Source organism: Pistacia vera, unplaced genomic scaffold (genome assembly GCF_008641045.1).
Source record: "Pistacia vera cultivar Batoury unplaced genomic scaffold, PisVer_v2 Contig539, whole genome shotgun sequence".
Classification (NCBI taxonomy): Eukaryota; Viridiplantae; Streptophyta; class Magnoliopsida; order Sapindales; family Anacardiaceae; genus Pistacia; species Pistacia vera.
In genome coordinates, this window is record NW_022196378.1 from 271,383 (window position 1) to 294,229 (window position 22,847).

Here is a 22,847-nt window from a genome sequence, read left to right on the forward strand (position 1 = left end):
CAACAATCAACATAAAAAAAGACGAGAGACCATACAGCCCTAACGAAACCGAAAACTAAACACAAACGAGAGATTTACAATCCATGTATGACAGACAAACGAAACTGACTCTACTCTGTATTTGATGTTATGTTCACTGTAGTCCTGTTTGTCTTATCCTTCTTAGTCCACTTCCTCCATCTTGCTCTCCTCATTTCCTTCCTCTTCCAATGGTGGCATCTCTGTATCATCACCAGCAGTCTCATCCTCATCTATGCTGAGACCCAATTTAAGCATCCTGTGAATCCTTGCTGCGAAAGTGTTGGGATCATCCAGACTGAAACCGGAGGTCAAGAGGGCAGTCTCATAGAGCAGCAGTACGAGATCCTTCACTGACTTGTCGTTCTTATCAACCTCAGCCCTCTTCCTGAGCTCCTCCATTATACCATTATCAGGATTAATCTCCATGGTCTTTTTGCTTGACATGTAGCCACTCATGCTGTTATCCCTCAAAGCCTGAGCTTTCATAATCCTCTCCATGTTAGCTGTCCAACCATATTCGCCAGTGACCAAGCAACATGGAGAGTCAACAATCCTATCAGACACCACAACCTTCTCTACTCTGTCTCCCAGAATTTCCTTGATTGTCTTGCACAGGTTCTCGAAGGACTTCTTCTTTTCCTCCTTTTTCTTCTTCTCTTCCTCATCTTCATCGAGTTTTAGCCCTTCTTTGGTGGCCGAGACCAGCTTCTTACCGTCATACTCCTTCAATTGACCAACGGCATACTCATCGATGGCATCCACCATGTACAGCACTTCATATCCCTTCTTCTTGAGCTTCTCCAGAAAGGGCGAGTTCTCAACAGCTTTCTTACTCTCACCACTGATGTAGTAGATATCCTTTTGGCCCTCCTTCATCCTTGTAACATAGTCTTTCAGGCTGGTCATCTCGTCACCACTCTTGGTCGAGTAGAATCTGAGCAAGTCAGCAAGTTTTGCCCTGTTCTGACTGTCTTCATGAATACCCAATTTCAGATTCTTTGAGAAGGCGTCATAAAATTTGTTGTAATCTTCTTTGTTCTCCGCTATCTCGTTGAACATCTCAATGCACTTTTTCACTAAGTTCTTCCTGATCACCTTGAGGATCTTGTTTTGTTGCAACGTTTCACGAGAAATGTTAAGTGGCAGATCATCTGAATCGACAACACCCTTTACAAAACTGAGATACTCTGGAATTAGCTCTTCACAGTTGTCCATGATGAACACCCTCCTCACATAAAGCTTGATGTTGTTCATCTTCTTCCTTGTGTCAAAGAGATCAAATGGGGCTCTCCTAGGAACAAAAAGAATGGCCTTAAACTCAAGCTGCCCTTCCACAGAGAAGTGTTTCACAGCAAGGTGATCTTCCCAATCATTAGTGAGGCTCTTGTAGAAGGCTGCATACTCTTCCTTGGTAATCTCCTCAGGTTTTCGCAGCCAAATTGGTTTCTGTTTGTTGATTAATTGCCACTCATGTGTCACTTCCTTAACCTTCTTCTTACCCTTCTTCTCTTTCTCCTCATCAACTTCCTCCACATCCCCTTCCTCTTCCTTTTTGGTTTCCTCATCTTCATCGTCACTAACCTCTTTCTCAGTAGTCTTTTCAGTCCAGAGATAGATGGGGTAGCTAATAAACTCGGAATGCTTCTTCACGAGGTCCTTCAATCTCCTCTCCTCCAAGTACTCCAACTACAGTATTTAAAGAAAAAAAACACGTTTTATCAGTACCAACTCATCAACTACATTTCAAGAGCATAGTGCAGAAAAAATGCATTCTATTTAACTGGGGAAAACACCAGAACAACATTAAGCTCAAATTTTAGGTCTAGCAAAATCTGTTTAACAAAACACAATATCTCTTAATCAACTAATTTACATCAAGGTGAAATACGTAGTTTGTCGTTGCATCATGAATATATACATTTAGATTTGTGTTAAAAAGTAACACGTTTGTAAATTCTAGAAAGATAATTAAAAAGGTATCATACGAATAGTTCAGCATTTGCCATTGAAATTCTTACCTGATCCTCCTTGAGAAAGAGCGTGATCTTTGTTCCTCTGCCCAGTGGTTCACCGTTAACATCCCTAGTAACAGTGAAAGACCCTCCAGCCTGAGACTCCCAAACATACTGTTCATCGTCATTATGTTTTGTTGTCACAATAACCTTCTCAGCCACNTGCGTATTTTTGAGGTCTACAGCATTTAGCACAGTCAAAATACTAGACAAGGATTAATGGAGAGTAAAAACGAGAGGATACAAATTCGGTGCGATATAGTTTAATATTTAATTATTACAACACACAGGGTAACATGGATTACGGACAGCAACAACCACTAGCCATGACTTCAAAATTAAAGAAGACAGAGACCATACAGCCCTAACGAAACCGAAAACTAAACACAAACGAGAGATTTACAATCCATGTATGACAGACAAACGAAACTGACTCTACTCTGTATTTGATGTTATGTTCACTGTAGTCCTGTTTGTCTTATCCTTCTTAGTCCACTTCCTCCATCTTGCTCTCCTCATTTCCTTCCTCTTCCAATGGTGGCATCTCTGTATCATCACCAGCAGTCTCATCCTCATCTATGCTGAGACCCAATTTAAGCATCCTGTGAATCCTTGCTGCGAAAGTGTTGGGATCATCCAGACTGAAACCGGAGGTCAAGAGGGCAGTCTCATAGAGCAGCAGTACGAGATCCTTCACTGACTTGTCGTTCTTATCAACCTCAGCCCTCTTCCTAAGCTCCTCCATTATACCATTATCAGGATTAATCTCCATAGTCTTTTTGCTTGACATGTAGCCACTCATGCTGTTATCCCTCAAAGCCTGAGCTTTCATAATCCTCTCCATGTTAGCTGTCCAACCATATTCGCCAGTGACCAAGCAACATGGAGAGTCAACAATCCTATCAGACACCACAACCTTCTCTACTCTGTCTCCCAGAATTTCCTTGATTGTCTTGCACAGGTTCTCGAAGGACTTCTTCTTTTCCTCCTTTTTCTTCTTCTCTTCCTCATCTTCATCGAGTTTTAGCCCTTCTTTGGTGGCCGAGACCAGCTTCTTACCGTCATACTCCTTCAATTGACCAACGGCATACTCATCGATGGCATCCACCATGTACAGCACTTCATATCCCTTCTTCTTGAGCTTCTCCAGAAAGGGCGAGTTCTCAACAGCTTTCTTACTCTCACCACTGATGTAGTAGATATCCTTTTGGCCCTCCTTCATCCTTGTAACATAGTCTTTCAGGCTGGTCATCTCGTCACCACTCTTGGTCGAGTAGAATCTGAGCAAGTCAGCAAGTTTTGCCCTGTTCTGACTGTCTTCATGAATACCCAATTTCAGATTCTTTGAGAAGGCGTCATAAAATTTGTTGTAATCTTCTTTGTTCTCCGCTATCTCGTTGAACATCTCAATGCACTTTTTCACTAAGTTCTTCCTGATCACCTTGAGGATCTTGTTTTGTTGCAACGTTTCACGAGAAATGTTAAGTGGCAGATCATCTGAATCGACAACACCCTTTACAAAACTGAGATACTCTGGAATAAGCTCTTCACAGTTGTCCATGATGAACACCCTCCTCACATAAAGCTTGATGTTGTTCATCTTCTTCCTTGTGTCAAAGAGATCAAATGGGGCTCTCCTAGGAACAAAAAGAATGGCCTTAAACTCAAGCTGCCCTTCCACAGAGAAGTGTTTCACAGCAAGGTGATCTTCCCAATCATTAGTGAGGCTCTTGTAGAAGGCAGCATACTCTTCCTTGGTAATCTCCTCAGGTTTTCGCAGCCAAATTGGTTTCTGTTTGTTGATTAATTGCCACTCATGGGTCACTTCCTTAACCTTCTTCTTACCCTTCTTCTCTTTCTCCTCATCAACTTCCTCCACATCCCCTTCCTCTTCCTTTTTGGTTTCCTCATCTTCATCGTCACTAACCTCTTTCTCAGTAGTCTTTTCAGTCCAGAGATAGATGGGGTAGCTAATAAACTCGGAATGCTTCTTCACGAGGTCCTTCAATCTCCTCTCCTCCAAGTACTCCAACTACAGTATTTAAAGAAAAAAAACAAGTTTTATCAGTACCAACTCATCAACTACACTTTAAGAGCATAGTGCAGAAAAAATGCATTGTATTTAACAGGGGAAAACACCAGAACAACATCATGCTCAAATTATAGGTCTAGCAAAATCTGTTTAACAAAACACAATATCTCTTAATCAACTAATTTACATCAAGGTGAAATACGTAGTTTGTCGTTGCATCATGAATATACACATTTAGATTTTGTGTTAAGAAGTAACACATCTGTAAATTCTAGAAAGATAATTAAAAAGGTATCATACGAATAGTTCAGCATTTGCCATTGAAATTCTTACCTGATCCTCCTTGAGAAAGAGCGTGATCTTTGTTCCTCTGCCCAGTGGTTCACCGTTAACATCCCTAGTAACAGTGAAAGACCCTCCAGCCTGAGACTCCCAAACATACTGTTCATCGTCATTATGTTTTGTTGTCACAATAACCTTCTCAGCCACTAAATATGCTGAGTAGAAACCAACACCAAACTGCCCAATCATGCTCACATCAGCACCCGCCTGTAACGCCTCCATAAACTCCTTGGTCCCGGACCTCGCAATTGTTCCCAGATTGTTCACCAAATCTAGAATAACCAACAATAAAGATCGTCATTATTATCATCATCATTTAATCTTCTATAAACTGAAAAATCGCTGTTCAATAATTGGATGAACAATTTGATCATGTAATAGCATACCAGCTTTAGTCATGCCGATGCCACTATCAATAATTGAGAGCGTTTTGTTGACTTTATCAGGAACAAGCCTGATAAAAAGCTCTGGTTGAGCATCTAGCTTGCTCTTGTCAGTTAAGCTTTCGAATCGGATTTTATCCAACGCCTACATGGATTAAAACACGGTACATTCAATAAAAGAAATGTAAGAAAATAAAAATTAAACAATTAATTCAAATTGAACAAGAAACGTTAAGCATAGTTGAGAAGCGAGCACTTACATCAGAGGCGTTACTTATCAGCTCACGAAGGAAGATCTCTTTGTTGCTATAGAAAGTATTGATGATCAAGCTCAAGAGCTGATTAATCTCAGCTTGAAAAGCAAAGGTTTCAGCGTCTCCCATGTGCACCTCAGCCATTGACGATCAAATTAAAAACAGAACAAGAAAGTGAGCAAGCAATTAACGGTTGCAGAAGATCTAGCGACAGAGAAGCGAAAGTTGAAATATTTTGTGTTCGAAGTTTGATCGACGCGAATTTCGATTGATTGTGAGAGAGGACAAGGGGGGTTGTGATTTTATAGTGGGAGAAGTTCTGGTACCTTCTTTTGCCAACGAGTGAATGGAATGTTTTGGAATCGGCTTTTTCGCGGGATCTAGACTCTTCCGTTTGGATATTTCAAAATATTTTTAAATCGGTTTAGATTCTAGAGTCTTCCTTCAACGGTGTCGTTTATACTCCATTCTAACCCACCAAGTTGTGGGATAAAACATATTTAGTTTTTGTTATGGTTTTTTCTTTTAAAGACTTAATTTTTTGTATTTGTCTTATTAAATTTTTTTTTTTTTTAACTACATTGGCATCGATTGGATGAGAAAGTATCCAATCTAGACACAGGATAGATGGGCTCCTAGATTTCAGACAAACACATGGTAGATGAATTCTGGTGGCTTCCGATAGGTATTATCTACTTTGAGCTCTGAAGTTTGTACGGTTTTGTTTTGAAAAAATACTTCTAAGTGATAAAAGTGTCTTTACGTTCTATAAGACCTTCGTCTCCTAACTAATATGAGAATTTGACATTAACACATTTATTAAAATTTTATCACTTCTGTTTTAATTTTTAAAATTATTAAAATAAATAACAGTATTAATAATAAAAATTAATGTACATGTAATTTAAAAAAAAAAAAAAAATTGAGAACTAGAATCAGTTCAGATTTAACATGAAAACAAATGACATAATATTCAGGCCAGTTAGTATGTAACCGAGTACGTGAAACTGTGTAGTATTAGGTGAGTTCCATGAATGTTGTTTCTACAGCAGAAATAACATTCATTAAAAGACAAGGGACACAAATCGACCAGTATAATCGTGTGTCTAATAAATTAAACATTCTGTTCCATGCTGTAACAATAGGTGGTTTAATTCAAGACCCAAACGGTTAAAAATGAATAATAATTTTCGGAAAGAGGAAACATTTTCAATGGGCAATACTGATTATTTTTTATATAGTCTACCAAATAAAGGGAGAGTAACAATTGCCCACCCAAGGTTTAGCAAAATGAAATTCCCACCCAAAAGGTTTGAAAAAATTATTCCCCATCTACCATTGAAATCCATTAGTAAAATCTGTTAACTGATATGATACAGTTATTGTAAAGACAAAAATATCATTTATTATTTGACTTAATAAATTTTTTTATGATTTTTTTTAAATGTTTAATAAATAAAAAATTAATCAAAACAAAACTTCATCACCACAATCACCTCCTATCTCCGCCATCGTATTCATCACAATTTTTCATCTCAAAATCACCACCTTCACCATCTTTCATCTCATAATCCAGAACATCAAAAACAATATTTTTCTCAATCAGCAGCAAAATCAACCCACAATATTAAAAACAAAAAACGAAAATACAAAAACTATGGTCGGTTCCGGTTTCGGCCGTTGCACCCACAAACAAAACAAAAAGAAAAATCACATGCTTGGCCGCCATGTGAGGGCCTTGCAGCCGCCAAATTTGGTCACTGCAAGGCCCACACACCGCGACCAAACGTGATCAGCCACGTCCGTTGGCAAGAGAGAAGAAGAAAGAGAAAAATAAAGAGATGGAAGAAAAGAAAGAGAAGAGGAAAGAGGAAAATAGAGAGATGGAAGAAAAGAGAGGAGGCAGTGAAGAAACAGAAAAAAGGAAAGGGACAAGAGAATGGAGATATACGGGGAATAAAGGAACTGAGGAAGAAATAAAGAATAAAAGATACATAAAGGCTTTCAGTGAATTCACCATCCTGTTATTCTTCAGTTAACGTTAACAGACGGATGTTAACGATGGGTTGGAAATTGCTTTTTTCAAACCTTTTAGGTGCCAATTAGTTACGCCAAACCTTGAGTGGGAAATTGTTAGTCTCCCCCAAATAAAATAAAGAACCTGGCAGCGCTCTGAACTGTGGCCACTAAAGAAACAGAACCCCTTCTCTGTAATCGGCAAAATGCACTGCCTTTACCACAACAGGAATTTAAATTTATGGAATCTGGAGCAATAGCTATTCTAGCCATAGAAAGTAGCTTCAGAAAAAACAAATACTAAACCACTAAAAGTATGTAAAGGTGACAATGACTGAAAGTAAAGTGTTTGTACAAATAATAGCTCATTGTTTTAGTATTTCAGAACAAATATTTCAGAATCAAAGAAATTTCGTTGTGAATAGTTCTATTATTGATCTACAGTTTTAGAAAAATATTCCTTGTGCGTCAAACAGAAGAAATGTTAACTATACATTACTCTCTCCAAAACCTGGTATGGATTTGGTATCTCCGTGATCAGAGCTGAGCTCAGCCATTTCACATGATTTATTTCTTGATATATATGAAGCCTGATAATCAACCCATTCTTTAAGAGTTGAGGCTTCCACAACTTGAGAGATAAGATGTCTGATCCCACTGAAGAGAGCATGAAAGAAGAAAGAACAGATGAGAGTAGAAATGACTCAGGGGACATTGAAGCTCGAGAAGTTTCAGGTCATCGTCATGGCCATAACTCAAAGGTCTGCCCAGCCCCGAATGCTTTTCATTTTCATACCATTTTCTTGCTTTGATGGAGTTTCCTTTTGTTGATCTTGTTTGGAAGGTTATAAACTGGTCAATAATATTGCAACTAGCTTTCCAGAGCATCGGTGTCGTGTATGGAGACATTGGTACTTCTCCTCTTTATGTGTACTCGATCACTTTCAGGGGTGGCATCAATCATGTGGATGACATTTTGGGTGTGCTCTCCTTGATCTTCTACACCCTCAACTTGATTCCTGTAATCAACTACACATTCATAGTCTTAAGAGCTAAAGATAATGGTGATGGTAAGTGTTGTAATAATCACTATCAAGAAACCAGAAACATAAATGTAAGGAATTGATATGAAGAGGCAAAGAGTAGCAGTTCAGGATGTTGATACTGCCAAAGTATGCCGAGAGAAAGGAAAAGAGGAAAAGATTTCAGTATATTTCATTGTTGTATTAATCTGTACAGTGCTAATTTATACACCTTTTGTAATTGTAAAAATGGAAAACAATGAATACAATTAAATGTAATTATTCAATCAATCACATAAATTATGGATTGATTGAATGAGAGAATTGCTCCTTGATCACAACCAGCATGAATCAAGGAATTTGTGCATTCCATATTTCGTCACTCCCCCTCAAGCTTGTGGTTTGTAAATGTCAAAAACTTCAAGCTTGCTAAGTAAATATGAATGTTGTCTGCTGCACAATGGCTTTGTGAAAATGTCTGCTAGTTGTTCTGAAGTATGAATGTGCAAAGTCTTGATTACCCCTTCTTGTATCTTGTTTCTGACAAAGTGGCAATCAATCTCTATATGTTTTGTTCTTTCATGGAATACTGGATTTGCTACGATGTCATTTGCAGCTTTGTTATCGCAGTATAAAAGGACAGGCTTTCTTACTTGTACCTTTAGATCTTCTAATAACCCCAAAATCCAGATGATCTCACATGTTGTTTTGGCCATGGCTCTGTATTCGGCTTCTGCTGAAGATAGAGATACTATTGATTGTTTCTTGATCTTCCAAGAAATAAGAGCTCCCCCTAACTTGATATAGAAACCTGTAAGTGATTTTCTTGTCATTGGACATGTGGCCCAGTCTGAGTCACAATGAGCTGTGACAACTGATTCTTTGTCTTAGGGAAGGAGGAGTCCTAATCCAGGACATCCTTTCAAGTACTTTAGAACCTTTATTGCTGCATCCATGTGAGATTGTTTTGGCCCATGCATGAACTGGCTAAGAATGTGGACTGCATAACTAATGTCTGGACAAGTCATGGTGAGATAGATCAATCGCCCAAGAAGTCTTTGATACTTTGTAGGATCTTCTAGTGATGGATCATTTTCGGAAGATGATATCCCACTGTCATATTCTTCAGTAGTCAGCTTTGTATTATGTTCTACTGGAATGATACTTGGCTTGCATCCTAAAAGTCCTGAATCAGAGATAAGTTCCAAGACATATTTCCGTTGGCTAAGGGATATTCCTGCTGGGGATCTTGCAATTTCAATGCCTAGGAAATACTTTGGCTCTCCTAAATCCTTTATTCGAAATTGTCTGTTAAGATGCTCTTTTAAGGATTTGATTCTTGTTTCATCATTCCCTGTAATAAGAATGTCATCAACATATATGATGAGAGCAATAAAAGTTTTACCTTTGTTCCAAGTGAATAATGCATAGTCATGTTTGGACTGAACAAATCCTATGCCAGTGAGAGCTTTACTGAATTTCTCATTCCATTGTCGGGATGCTTATTTTAGCCTGTAGAGGGATTTCTGCAGACGACATATTGTGTTCTCCCCCTGTCTGCGTAATCCCGGTGGAAGATCCATGTATATTTCTTCATGAAGATCCCCATGAAGGAAGGCATTATGAACGTCCATTTGATGGAGAGGCCAGTCACGAACAGAAGCTACTGTAAGAAAAGTACGAATAGTGACATGTTTGGCTACGGGGGAAAAGGTGTCTTAATAATCAAAACCTTCCCGCTGAGTGTATCCCTTGGCCACTAATCGAGCTTTGTACCATTCTATGGAGCCATCAGTACGATGCTTGATTTTGTAGACCCATTTACAGTCAATAGGTTTTCTATGAGAGCGGCGAGGCACGAGATCCCAAGTATGATTCTGAGAGAGAGCAGTAAGCTCAGCAGCCATGGCTTGACGCTAGTGAGAGTGTTGAATAGCCTCTGAGTAACTAGTGGGTTCTCTTTCTGCGGAGATGTTACTGATGCAAGCTCTATATATAGGAGAGAGATGATCATAAGTCACATAGTTTGAGGTGGGATACAGTGGAGTTAAAGGATCTGAAATGGTGGGACACTCATAATCTGTTGCCCAGATTGGTAGTTTAGGCTGACGAGTGCTGCGGCAGACAGGAACAGTAGGAGCCTGAAGAGGAGAGCTGGGTGGAGGAATAAAGGGTTGATCCGGTGGATCTGCTGTAGTGTTATCAATGTTGGTTGTGTCAGGGTCAATAATAGGAGTACTAGGCTGAAGAACTGGTGGATTAGGAACGATAGTGAATAGAGGATCTTGAAGAGTATCATTATCAGGGAACACTTGAGGTGATGGTGATGGTGATGGTGATGGAACAGTGTCTTCTGTGGCAAATGGAAAAATGTCTTCATGAAATACAACATCTTGGGAGATCAAAAACTTGTTGGTAACTGGATCATATAACTTGTATCCTTTCTGAAGCATAGGATATCCCATAAAAACACAACGGGTAGCCCGAGTACCAAACTTATCATGTGATCCAAGAGTGGTAGCATAATAAAGACAGCCAAATACTCGAAGATGATTAAGAGATGGTTGCTTCTGGAATAATACCTCATAAGGGGTCTTTCCATGAAGGACTCTACTAGGCATGTGGTTGATTAGGTAGGTAGAAGTGATCACACATTCGCCCCAAAAAGAGATAGGTAGGTGGGCTTGGTGTTTGAGGGCACGAGCTACTTCTAGGAGATGACAGTGTTTTCGTTCGACAACCCCATTTTGTTGTGGAGTATAGGAGCAAGAGCTTTCATGTAGTATCCCGAGTGATGAAAAAAGGGAAGAACAATTATGATTAAAGAATTCTCTAGCATTGTCTGTTCTAATCCTTTGGACAGAAGTATGAAATTGTGTGTTGACCATGGCTAGAAAGTGTGTGATGTGGGTAAGTGTTTGCGCTTTGGATTACATGAGAAAAGTCCATGTACCCTGGGAAAAGTCATCAACAATGGTGAGAAAAAAACGAGATCCATCATGATTTGGAGTGTGATAAGGTCCCCAAATATCAAGATGGATTAGGGCAAAATGTTGTGTCGTAGTGGAAGTGCTATGTGGAAAAGTAATTCGGGCTTGTTTAGCTAACGGACAGATGGGATAATGAGGTTGGAGAATAGTAGCACTGTGACCTAACCTTTGATGGAGAATAAAAGTGTTTTTATTAATTGTTGCATTATAATTGGTAATTTTATTGGGTGTAATACACGGATGAAAAATTCTAGAAGACTTAGCCGGTGCCCAATAGTATAGACCTTTATGAACCTTACCCAAGCCCATCAGTTTCCCAGTCGAAGGGTCTTGAAATTCAAATGTGTTAGGACAGAATTTTACAGTGCAAGTATTGTCTTCACATACTTTGGATACTGATATGAGGTTAAAATGAAAAGTAGGGACACATAGGACATTTTTAAGGAATAAATTTTTGGATAATTAGACAGTGCCTATGTGAGTGGCCGGGGTTATGTTTCCGTTCGGCATGCGAATAGAGGTGGATGAGGTAGTGCAAATAGAGTGGAAAAATTTTGGATTACAAATGATGTGATCACTAGCCCTTGAATTAATAATCCACATGTCAGTAGTAATTAAATTGAAGCAGTAGGAAGTACCTGCATAAGATGCTGTAGGTGCAGTGGGAACATTATTCAGAAGCTGAAGCAATTGATTATATTGATCCGAAGTGAGAACGGGTGCTTGCGGATTGTTGGAAGAAACTGAATCAACCTGAAAAGAAGAAGAATTGTTATTTTTGTCTTTAGGGCGACCATGTAATTTCCAGCAATGGTCTCGATCATGATTGGTCTGTTTGCAATAGTCACAATATAATCGCTTCCGATTAGAGCGTGAATTGTCAGACCCATTAGACCCGTTTCTGGATCTGTTTGACCAAGACTTGTGCCCAGTTGACCAGTTGGTTGCTTGTTTGACTCTGATTGTGACGTGGCTCGATTTGAGTCGTTAGATGCATTTAAAAAACGCAATCAGCTTTTGACCGTCAGATCGCGAGATGAAATCTGGGCCTTTCATCTCTGCATATAAATTCATGCCCTTTTCTTTTGCAGGTTGCCCTAGCCGCGAGCGCCCATCTTCATTTTCCTTAAGCCCTGCAAAAACCAAAGAGTCAGTGAATGGCCGATCGGAGTTTAACTAGCGTTGGCTCTCATCCTGCACCGCCAGTTGAAAACTCCGGCGAAGGGAAGGTGGTGGAGAAATGGCCAGAACTTCGGTGCGAAAAGCATAAAAGCTTTCGTTTAACCCGAGCAAAAAATGCTACAGACGGTCGCAATCGCGGATCCGTTGGTATTGGTGGAGAGTTTCCAGCGGCCTTTCAAGAGCTTCCTCAGCAGCGTCCAACTCGTTCCAAACGGCAGAGAGCCGATTGAAAAAGTGGTCACCGAAGCGTTTCCTTGTTTGAGTTCGATCAATCGCTGCCGGAGGGTGTACGTTTTAGTGAGATCGAGTTTCCCATACATCTCTTTGATGTATGCCCATATATCGGTAGCCATCTCTGTTGGTGGGATTCCGGCCGAGACATCTGTAGAGATGCAATTACTGATCCATGAGCGGACCAGTGTGTTGCAGCGGTTCCAGTGGCGTTGGAGGTGTGGCTGTGGTGGTGGTTGGAAGTTTTTGTCTAGGAAAAGCTCTTTGTCTTTTGCGATGAGAGCTCACCGGAAATCGCGAGCCCAGGATGCATAATTGTCTGAACCCATAAGGGTTTGTTTGATGAGGGCCAATTCTGGTCCATCGAAAACCGGCGAAAACAGAACGTCACCTGGTTCAGGGCGACCGTTGCTAGTGGCTGGGATGAAGCGAAATGGATACGGGTAGGGATTTGGATCCGTACCCGTTTGTGAACCAGATTTTGGGTTGTGACCCCGTATTCCAAGAGGAGTTAGGTCGGTGCGGGTAAAAGAATCCGGTTCATAACCTGACATTCCATATGAGTAACAAGCTGGGTTAGACCTGGTTTGTGTGTTTGGGCCGATTGGGATTGAACTGGTTGGGAGTGAACTGGTTTGGTTTGGTTTGGGTCTGGGCCGATTGAAATGGGATTTGAATGTGTTTGGTTTGCTGCAGGATTTGCATTTGTTTGGTTTGCCGCAGTTGATTGAGTTTGAGTTGGGTTTGGATTATCTGCCATTTGCAGAAAAATAAAATACTAAAACGAGTTTTTTGTTTGATTGCAGGGACAGAAAAGAGAGGCTTGTTTGTGCAGAAGCGTGAAGATTATGGCTCTGATACTATGTAAGGAATTGATATGAAAAGGCAAAGAGTAGCAGTTCAGGATGTTGATACTGCCAAAGTATGCCGAGAGAAGAGAAAAGAGGAAAAGATTTCAGTATATTTCATTGTCGTATTAATTTGTACAGTGCTAATTTATACACCTTTTGTAATTGTAAAAATGGAAAACAACGAATACAATTAAATGTAATTATTCAATCAATCACATAAATTATGGATTGATTGAATGAGAGAATTGCTCCTTGATCACAACCAGCATGAATCAAGGAATTTGTGCATTCCATATTTTGTCAATAAACAATACCAAGCATCCACAAAATCAAGACACCACAATTTTTACCGTGGTTCACCTTTCCAAGAATGAGAAGGCTACATCCACATTGAGCTCTAGAAAATGATGAAGCTCACTGCACTAATTCATGAACCAGTTTACAGATTATAGACACAAGATCAAACGATCCAAGAGAACCCGAAATCACCCTATCTGGTAATAAGCAATCCTAGGAAACTAACACTCAGATTCCTAGCCCTAAGAGAGACAAAACCCCTTTATCAGAATGATAGACCCAATCACTCAACAAGTTAGATAGAATCAAGATTTCAGAACAGTAAAGATGAACCCTAGCAGAGCAAACCTAATACATAGTATCAATCAAAAGAAAACCCTATGAAAACTGAAGAAAAGTTTGCTTCTATATCGTTGACCAGGATAGACTGAACTCTGCCGTTGGATCTCTTAAAGACTGATGGTCCATATTCATTCTTGAAACGGTAGCGTATTGGTTTTAAGTAACATGACATCGTTACAGTCTTCACATTTACAATCTCCACTTTGAAGACTTGAAACCAACTCTCTCACCTGACTCCCTTTTAGTGCAGTGTGCCTCAATTGAATCCCTCATAGCTCTGTTGATATTTTGATTACTTCAGGTATAGCAAGTTCATGCAATGCTTGAACTTGGCTAGACTGACAATCTTTGTTCCCATGTCTGCTGGATTTTCTTCTGTGGGAATCTTCTTTAGTTCAATCAGCTCTTTGTTGATCAGGTCTCTGATGAAGTGGAACCTCACGTCCACATGTTTTGTTCTCTCATGGTAGATGGGATTTTTACTTAAAAGTATAGCACTTTGACTATCTGAGAAGATAGTTACTTTGCTACCAGTCAGCTCAGTTTCTATCAGTAAACCTTGCATCCATAGGGCTTCCTTGAAACCATCTGCCAGGGCCACATATTCTGCTTCAGTCTTTGATAGGGCAACTAGAGGCTGGAGTTGTGATTTCCAACTGATGCAGTTCCCTCCAAGGGTGAAGCAGTATGCAGTGGTTGACTTCCTGCTATCCCTATCACCTGCAAAGTCTGAATCCACAAACCCCACAAGATCAAGTGTAGATGTTCTTTTGCAATACTCTAAACCTATACATGCAGTACTGTTTATACATCTGAGTACCCATTTCAGAGCAATCCAGTGATCACTTCTTGGATTTGACATGAACCTACTCAACAAGGATATTGCAAAAGCTAAATCTAGTCTGGTGCTAATCATTGCATACATTACTGATCCTATCACATTTGAGTAAGGGACAGTCTCCATTTTTATGGTTTCAGCAGAATTTTTGGGACATTCTGACTTAGACAGTATAAAATGGTTAGCAAGTGGCATTGTCACATGTTTGCAATCAAACATTCCAAATTTAGAGACTAATTTCTGCAGGTATGGTGTTTGGTGGACTTTTAGGGTACTCCTACTTCTGTCCCTATCTATAATCATTCCAAGTATTTTCTTTGCCACTCCTAGGTCTTTCATATCAAATTTAGAACTGAGTCTAGCCTTTAATTCAGTTATTTTTTGTTTTGATTTACTAATCAGGAGCATATCATCTACATAAAGCAGCAGGTAAATAGGCATGGCATCTTTCCAAGCAAAGTAAAAACAGTTATCATATTTGCTCCTAGTGAATCATAGGTTAAGTATAAAGGTATCAAACCTTTTATAACACTGTCTGGGTGACTGTTTAAGTCCATACAAGGACTTATGCAATCTACATACATGTCCGGTCTCAGACTATCTACAAAGCCTATTGGTTGGCAATGAAGATTTGCTCTTCTAAATCGCCATGAAGGAAGGCTGTTTTAACATCAAGTTGCTCTAACTCTAGGCTTTGGTGAGCTACAATTGACAACATCATCCTAATAGTCTTATATTTTACTACGGGAGAGAAGACTTCATTAAAGTCTATATTCTCCCTTTGGGTGAACCTTTTGGCCACCAATCTAGCTTTGTATCTAGGTGGTTCATTTGTTACTACACCTTCCTTAATCTTATACAACCATTTACACTGAATAACTTTTGATTTTTAAGTTTAGGAACAAGGGACCAAGTCCCATTTACTTTTAGGGAATTCATTTCCTCTGTCATTGCTTGCCACCATTTGTGCTTGTCCTTTGAAGTAATTGTTTCTGAGTATGACTCTGGTTCTGTCCTTATTACTTCAGTTCCTGCCAGTAGGGCAGTGTAGATCAACTCTGCATATGAGTACCTTGTTGGAGGCCTAATCTCGCTTCTGGTCCTGTCCCTTGCTAGTTGGTATTCTTGCAACTCATCCAACAAGGGATCTTGGGCCTCCTCTGTTTCAGCCTCATATTGGTCAGGTCCATCAGGTGTTGTTGGTTCTTCTGGTACAGGATCATCCTCAGTTTGGGTGTCCTCTGGTTGCCTGATGGTTGCCTCCACCTTAATTGGTGTAGTGTTTGTTGTCCTGGTTAGGTTAACTTTTTGCTTGGAGAACCTGTATCAATGTTAGCAAACTTGCAAGGGAAATCCCCTTCATTACAGATTACATCTCTGCTAATAATGATTTTTACTCCTGGTGCAGTTCTATGCCATAACCTATAACCTTTAGTGCCCTCTTGATATCCTAAAAGTATACACTTTATGGACCTAGGCTCTAATTTCCCATCACTTGTGTGTGCATATCCAGCATATCCAAACACCCTTAGGTGACTTAGGTTTAAGTCTCTTCCTGACCATCTAGACTCAGGACAGTTGAATCTTATGAAGTTGTTAGGGCTTCTGTTTATTAAGTAGGTAGCAGTGGTCAATGCTTCTCCCCAAAAGGTTTTTGGAAGGCCTGAAGTGAACAGTAGCACCTAACTTTCTCTAACAAGGTTCTGTTCATTCTCTCAGCAACTCCATTTTGCTGAGGGGTTTTTCTAACTGTCTTATGCCTTAAGATGCCCTGATCCCTACAGTAGTTATCAAATTCCATATTACAAAACTCCAGTCCATTATCTGTTCTTAAGGCTTTCACTCTTCTGTCTATTTGGTTTTCCACTATAGTTTTCCAGGTTTTAAACTTAGACAGTGCCTCATCTTTGGACTTCAGTAGGTATACCCAAACTTTTCTACTGAAGTCATCAACAATGGAAAGGAAATAGGAATTCCCTCTATGAGATTTAATCCTTTCAGGTCCCCAAAGGTCAGCATGGAGGTAGTCTAAACAGTTTTTGGATAAGTGTATGCCTTTAGTGAAACTACCTCTATGTTGTTTTCCTAAAACACAGGTTTCACAGAAGTCTAGGGTTGTTATTTTATCTTTTCCAAATAATCCTTGTTCGCTGAGAATGCTCATACCCTTTTCACTCATATGCCCTAGCCTAAGATGCCACTTATCAGTAGTATTAAGATTGGTGGAGACCAAGGCACTATTCCCTTTCTCAGGGTGATAACTGCCACACAAAAGGTACATTCCATTCTTCTTCAGCCCCTTCAACACAATGTGGTTATTCTTAAACACATTTATACAACCCCTTTCAGCCTTACAACTACAGCCTAATTCATCTAGAGTGCCTAGGGATATTAGGTTCCTTTTTAGTTCAGGAATGTATCTCACATTTGATAACACAATAAGTTTTCCATCATCCAACCTTAGGGTTATATTACCTAATCCTAACACTCTGCAGGTGTTGTTATTACCCATATAGACAATTTCATATTCACCATCCCTAAAGTCCTGGAACCAATCTCTGTTAGGACTCATATGGAAAGAGCATCCTGACTCTAACACCCAGTCATGTGTTTGATCTGCCATAGACACAGTGAAGACTTTTGGATTAGTAATATTATTATCAGCACATGCCACATTGCTCTCAGTGTTTACAGATTTTTGTTTTCTAATCCAATCATAACAATTCTTTTTTAGATGACCTGGCTTATTACAGTGAAAGTACTTCCTAGTCTCCCCTTTCTTGTTAGTCCCTTTCCCTTTCTTTTTAATCTTAGACCAAGTGTTTCTTTGCATGCCATTAGAGGAACTTCTTAGGTCAGTTTTACCCTTAACAAACAGATTATTCCCACTTCTTTTCTGAACCTTCAACTCTAACTCCCTAGCCTTTAGTCTTGATACTATAAGATCTACACTAGGGACAGTACCAAAGTACTAGAAATCATTTTTGACTACTTGGTAGTCTTCTGTCAGTGAGTTTAGTAGGATCATTGTCAAACTCGTGTCTCCTAATTCTTGGTCAGTGCCCTTTAGGATTATGGTCATTTTCAAGAACTCATCAATATTATCTTCTATTGACTTACTACTGTCCATTCTATATGAAAATAGTGCACCCTTTAAGAAAGCAAGATTTGGTGCAGTTTGTAAGTCATACAAAGTTTCGAGTTTACCCTAGAGTGTGAGTGGAGCCTCCAATCCGTCCACTTTTCTCAGCACGTTGTCTGCCAAATTCATCACGATCAAGTTGTAAGCCTTCTCGTCTATTTCTGCCTTTCTCTTTAACTTGTCTGCTGGTTCAAGTGCAATCCCTACTTTATTATGTGAAAGTAGGGCCTTCATCTTCTTCTTCCAAGAGTTGAAGTCAATTTTGCCATCGTACTATGAGATCTCCATGCAGGTTGAACTCATGGTGCTCATATCAGAAAACGGTTTTAATTCTTGATGATTATTGGTTTGAAGATAGCCTACTGTCTCCTAAGAACCCTAGAACTCGAAATTTTAGAAAACCCCCAATTTCGATGAAACCCTAGATTCTAATTTCCTTAGATTCAGATCTCAAATTCATTATAGACTCTAAGGTAACAGGCTCTGATACCACTGTTGTAATAATCACTATCAAGAAACCAGAAACATAAACAATACCAAGCATCCACAAAATCAAGACACCACAATTTTTACCGTGGTTCACCTTTCCAAGAATGGGAAGGCTACGTCCACGTTGAGCTCCGGAAACGGATGAAGCTCATTACACTAATTTATGAACCAGCCCAATCACTCAACAAGTTACACAGAATCAAGATTTCAGAACAGTAAAGATGAACCCTAGAGAGCAAACCTAATACACAGTATCAATCGAAAGAAAACCCTATGAAAACTGAAGAAAAGTTTGCTTATATATCGTTGACCAGGATGGATTGAACTCTGCCGTTGGATCTCTTGAAGACTAATGGTCCATATTCATTCTTGAAACGGCAGCGTATTGGTTTTAAGTAACACAACATCGTTTCAGTCTTCACATTTACAGTAAGATTTTAATATTAGCTGCTTACTAAGGTTCCGTAAAAGTACACCGCACCCCCAAAGGTTTAGAAAAGTAACAAATGAACCCACATAGTTGGAAATATTATTTTATCCTCCATACCATTGTTATATTGTGAATTTGTAATCACTCAATATCTTCTCATCTCTTTCTTTTATGGTATTCAAGTATTTTATTTTTCTCCCTCTCTTTTCACCACTCTTTCTCGTCTTCCTCTAATAATGCTTCCAACTTTAATTCTTCTAAATTAAACTATATATATATATAAAACGCAGCTCCATTTGGTTAAAACGAATATTCATTATTAAAAAAAAAAAAAAAATACCCATGAACCTACATTACTCCAAGACCAAGTACAATACAAATATACACATGCCCATAGACACCTCCATGGATCTATAATTTAAAGTCCTTACTTTTAATCAATTTTTATACTCTTCCAATGGGTAAAGACTAATAAAACCTTAATCTGTTGAAGTAAATCACTGTAAAGTGTAAACTAACATCGTGGGTTCCAGTGCTAGTTTCCGAATTCTAGAGGTGTTGACGTTCTTTGAGCAAACCTAGGGAACTCAATGTTGATATACGCCAAATTAGACTATGCTTGTTGTCTTTTAATAAAGGAAAGGAATGCAACAATTCTTCTGGCTACAAAAACTCTTAAAACTCATGGAGTTATCGCAGAATATGATCTAATTAACCCGAGCAGCCATTGATTTATATGTTAGATTTAAATTTTTCTAAAGAGTAAGAATTTTTACAAACAGGGTTAAATTAAGAATTCAGTCTACATCATGACTTGATTTTCAGGAGGGACATTTGCATTGTACTCTCTAATATGCCGATATGCCAACGTGGGTTTGATCTCCACTCAACAAGCTGAGGACTCTAATATGACAAATTCCCAGGTTGAGTTGCCTCCGATCTCATCAAAACTAAAATCTAAGCTAGAAAAAAGTCATGTTGCCAAGTTTCTTCTATTCTTAGTTACTTTGCTTGCAACTTCCATGGTGATCGGTGATGGAATCCTCACTCCTTGTATCTCAGGTATAACCCGGCATGAATATTATTATAAAAATGATTTTGTATTATATGTCATTATTCTCATATTGATTATTTCTAGCTTATGGTACTGTGATTTGTCTGGTTACATCAATGACAGTTTTATCAGCTATGGAAGGCATCAAGGAAGCCTCAGCTGTAATGACGGAAGGTATATATATATCATAACTGTTGAATCTTATGTTTTATAATCTGGATATATGATTACTCCTAATATATCTACACACAGATAGGATTGTTTGGGTATCAGTAACTATCTTGATCAGCCTCTTCACCTTTCAAAGATTTGGAACTGAGAAAGTGGGTTATAGCTTTGCTCCCATACTTTGTGTTTGGTTCGCACTCATCAGTGGCATCGGAATCTACAATATCATAAAATTTGATCCAACAGTTATGAAAGCAGTAAATCCATTGTATATCATTCATTATTTCACAAGGAACAAGAAAGAAGCTTGGATTTCCCTCGCTGGAATTGTACTTTCCATAACAGGTAATAATCTCTCCATGCTTCCAAATTATAGTGAAAATAATATAATTTTATCTTTGATAAATTTGCAAGGTCTTAATGAACAGGATATGAAGCATTATTTACAGATGTCGGTCACTTCACAGTTGGGTCCATACAAATGAGCATATGCACAGTGGTGAGTGGTCTATCCTGCTCTGATTTTGGCATATTCTGGGCAAGCTTCCTTCCTGCGCAAACATCCTGAGCTCGTTGACAATACTTTCTTCAAGTCCATACCAGGTGAACAATATACAAATGACCCAAGTCTTTTCTCTATTGGTTTCTTTTCCATGTGAAATTATCTATTTTTTGATCAATTAATTTGTTTGGTGCATTGTTAAACAATCTAGGTCCTTTGTATTGGCCAATGTTTGTTGTGGCCATATTGGCAGCTATTACAGCGAGTCAAACCATGATTTCGGCAACATTCTCTATAATCCAACAATCGCTTTCGGTAGGATGTTTCCCTTGTGTGAAAATTATGCATACTTCGGCTAAACATCGAGGATAAGTTTACGTTCCTGAAGTCAATAACCTCCTCCTGTTGGCTACCTTGGGAGTCACTCTTGGTTTCAGGACTACTGAAAAGATTGGCAACGCATATGGTCATTTCTTGATTTATTTCATATAATTCAAAGGTTGAAGATGATAATATTACCACTGAAATTAATGAACTTGTGCGTGCAGGAGTTGCTGTGGTATTTGTGATGACACTGACAACATTCTTAATGGCACTCATCATGATAGTGATATGGAGATGCCCCATGCTTCTAGTAACCTCTTATGTTATTATCATTGGTAGTGTGGAGTTTTTCTATCTAACTTCAGTTGTTTACAAATTTGACCAAGGAGGGTATCTACCATTAGTTTTTGTTGCGGTTATGGTGGCTGTGATATATGTATGGAACTATGTGCATAGGAGGAGATACTATTATGAACTTAACAATAAGATTTCTGCTCAGAGGCTAAGAGGAGATCACCACAAATGTTTGTCGGATTCCTGGACTTGTTATATTCTACTCAGAGCTTGTTCATGGTATTCCACCCATCTTCCAGCATTATGTGGCAAGTGTACCTGCATTGCAGTCAGTAATTGTTTTCGTCTCCATCAAATGCTAACCAATGCAAAGGTTCCAGTCGAAGAGCGGTTCGTTTTCCAAAGGGCTGAACCAAAGGAGCTGAACGTGTTTTGTTGTGTTGTGAGGTATGGATACACAGATGTAGGCCAGAAGGAAGAGCTATTTGAGAGAATGTTAATGGTCAAATTGAAGGACTTTATCAGAGAAGATTATATTCTATCCTATGGAGATTTGGCTACTGGGTATGAGGATGAAGATTTAGAGTGGGAATGATATATGAGCTTTAGACTGAAATACAGTAAGACTGAGAATAAGTATACACCTGTGAATATATTTCTAAAGTTCATATATGACCATTCCCACTTTAAGCATCTTCTTGGAGTTAATACCAAAAACATTATCACTCCCTCTTAAATTATTCTTCAAGAAATTGTAAGCATAATCTATAATAGTTCTTTTACATATGCTAGATCCTTGTGCCGCCACCACCTCATTCTCACAAAGCAGTTGAACAAGCATATCTCTAGATGTATTACCTAAATGATTTTATAGCTTTGTATACAACTCTTTCTTTCATGTGATCTAGAAAATAATTTCATTTTCCTAGCGTAAAACTACGCTTATCGATTCTACATACAGACTCCCCATCTTGGCTGACGTTGAGTGTGACGTGGTCGAGGCTAGGGATTCCATTGTCGCACTCCATATCAGTCGGAATGGGAAATCAGTATACAGATTCGGTAAGTATAGTATTTTCCATAAAAAAAAAAAAAATTCTTTTTAATTTTACATGATTGACATGTGATTTTTTTCCTCTTTATTTAGCTTTTATTTCAAAAAAAAAAAACATATTTGCCCTCCCTAATATAAATTCATGATTTCCCCCTGACGAGGTGTGAAGTGAGAGAAAAGAGATTTCAGAATTGGGGTTTTGAATAAGATGACCTTTTCATTTTTCATTTTTAATTTTTTTTTTTATATTGTAAAAATAATAAGATAAGAGGTGTTCAACTTTTTATTATTGTGGCGTTGAGCAATTTTATTTAGGAAGGTGCTAACTCAACAAATTGAAATGATAAAAGCCTTTTTTTTTTTTTTTTTTAATCGGGATGTTTGAATCAATTTATGCATATCTCAATTAATTTTTAAAGTCTATTAAATATCTTACAAATTTAAATAATCAAATAAATCATAATATTATTATAGTAAATGATCTCAAAATTTGTAAAGATTACTACAGTTGTGCTCAGTGATGGTAAAATGGGGGGCGAAGCCCAATCACACTGAGCCGTCTGCGTGGGGATTGCGA

General features: G+C 38.7%; 1 protein-coding gene and 1 pseudogene across 2 annotated transcripts; one reads left to right on the plus strand and one right to left on the minus strand.

Moving 5' to 3' along the window:
- Window positions 1-117: 117 nt before the first annotated feature.
- Window positions 118-5,351, minus strand: LOC116107490 (heat shock protein 83). Of its 2 annotated transcripts, XM_031393754.1 has the most exons (5): window positions 5,051-5,346; window positions 4,794-4,935; window positions 4,543-4,679; window positions 2,040-2,183; window positions 118-1,707 (listed from the first exon to the last, which is right to left on the minus strand). In XM_031393754.1, exons 1-5 carry the CDS (start codon window positions 5,186-5,188, stop codon window positions 163-165), a joined length of 2,106 nt encoding a protein of 701 aa, XP_031249614.1. In that variant the 5' UTR covers window positions 5,189-5,346; the 3' UTR covers window positions 118-162. The 2 variants fall into 2 exon arrangements, with proteins under 2 accessions (XP_031249614.1, XP_031249613.1); XM_031393753.1 differs by lacking the exons at window positions 118-1,707; window positions 2,040-2,183 and adding an exon at window positions 2,474-4,065 and having other exon boundaries at window positions 4,399-4,679; window positions 5,051-5,351.
- Window positions 5,352-7,704: 2,353 nt separating this feature from the next.
- On the plus strand, window positions 7,705-21,811 carry LOC116107448 (annotated as a pseudogene).
- Window positions 21,812-22,847: the final 1,036 nt, after the last annotated feature.

Excerpts from the sequence above, each read along its gene's own strand:
- LOC116107490 (XM_031393754.1), bottom strand. The coding sequence starts at position 5,188 with ATGGCTGAGGTGCACATGGGAGACGCTGAAACCTTTGCTTTTCAAGCT. Across the intron at positions 4,936-5,050 it reads TGATAAGTAACGCCTCTGAT|GCGTTGGATAAAATCCGATT; the intron begins GTAAGTGCTCGC and ends TAATCCATGTAG. Across the intron at positions 1,708-2,039 it reads TCTTTCTCAAGGAGGATCAG|TTGGAGTACTTGGAGGAGAG; the intron begins GTAAGAATTTCA and ends TAAATACTGTAG.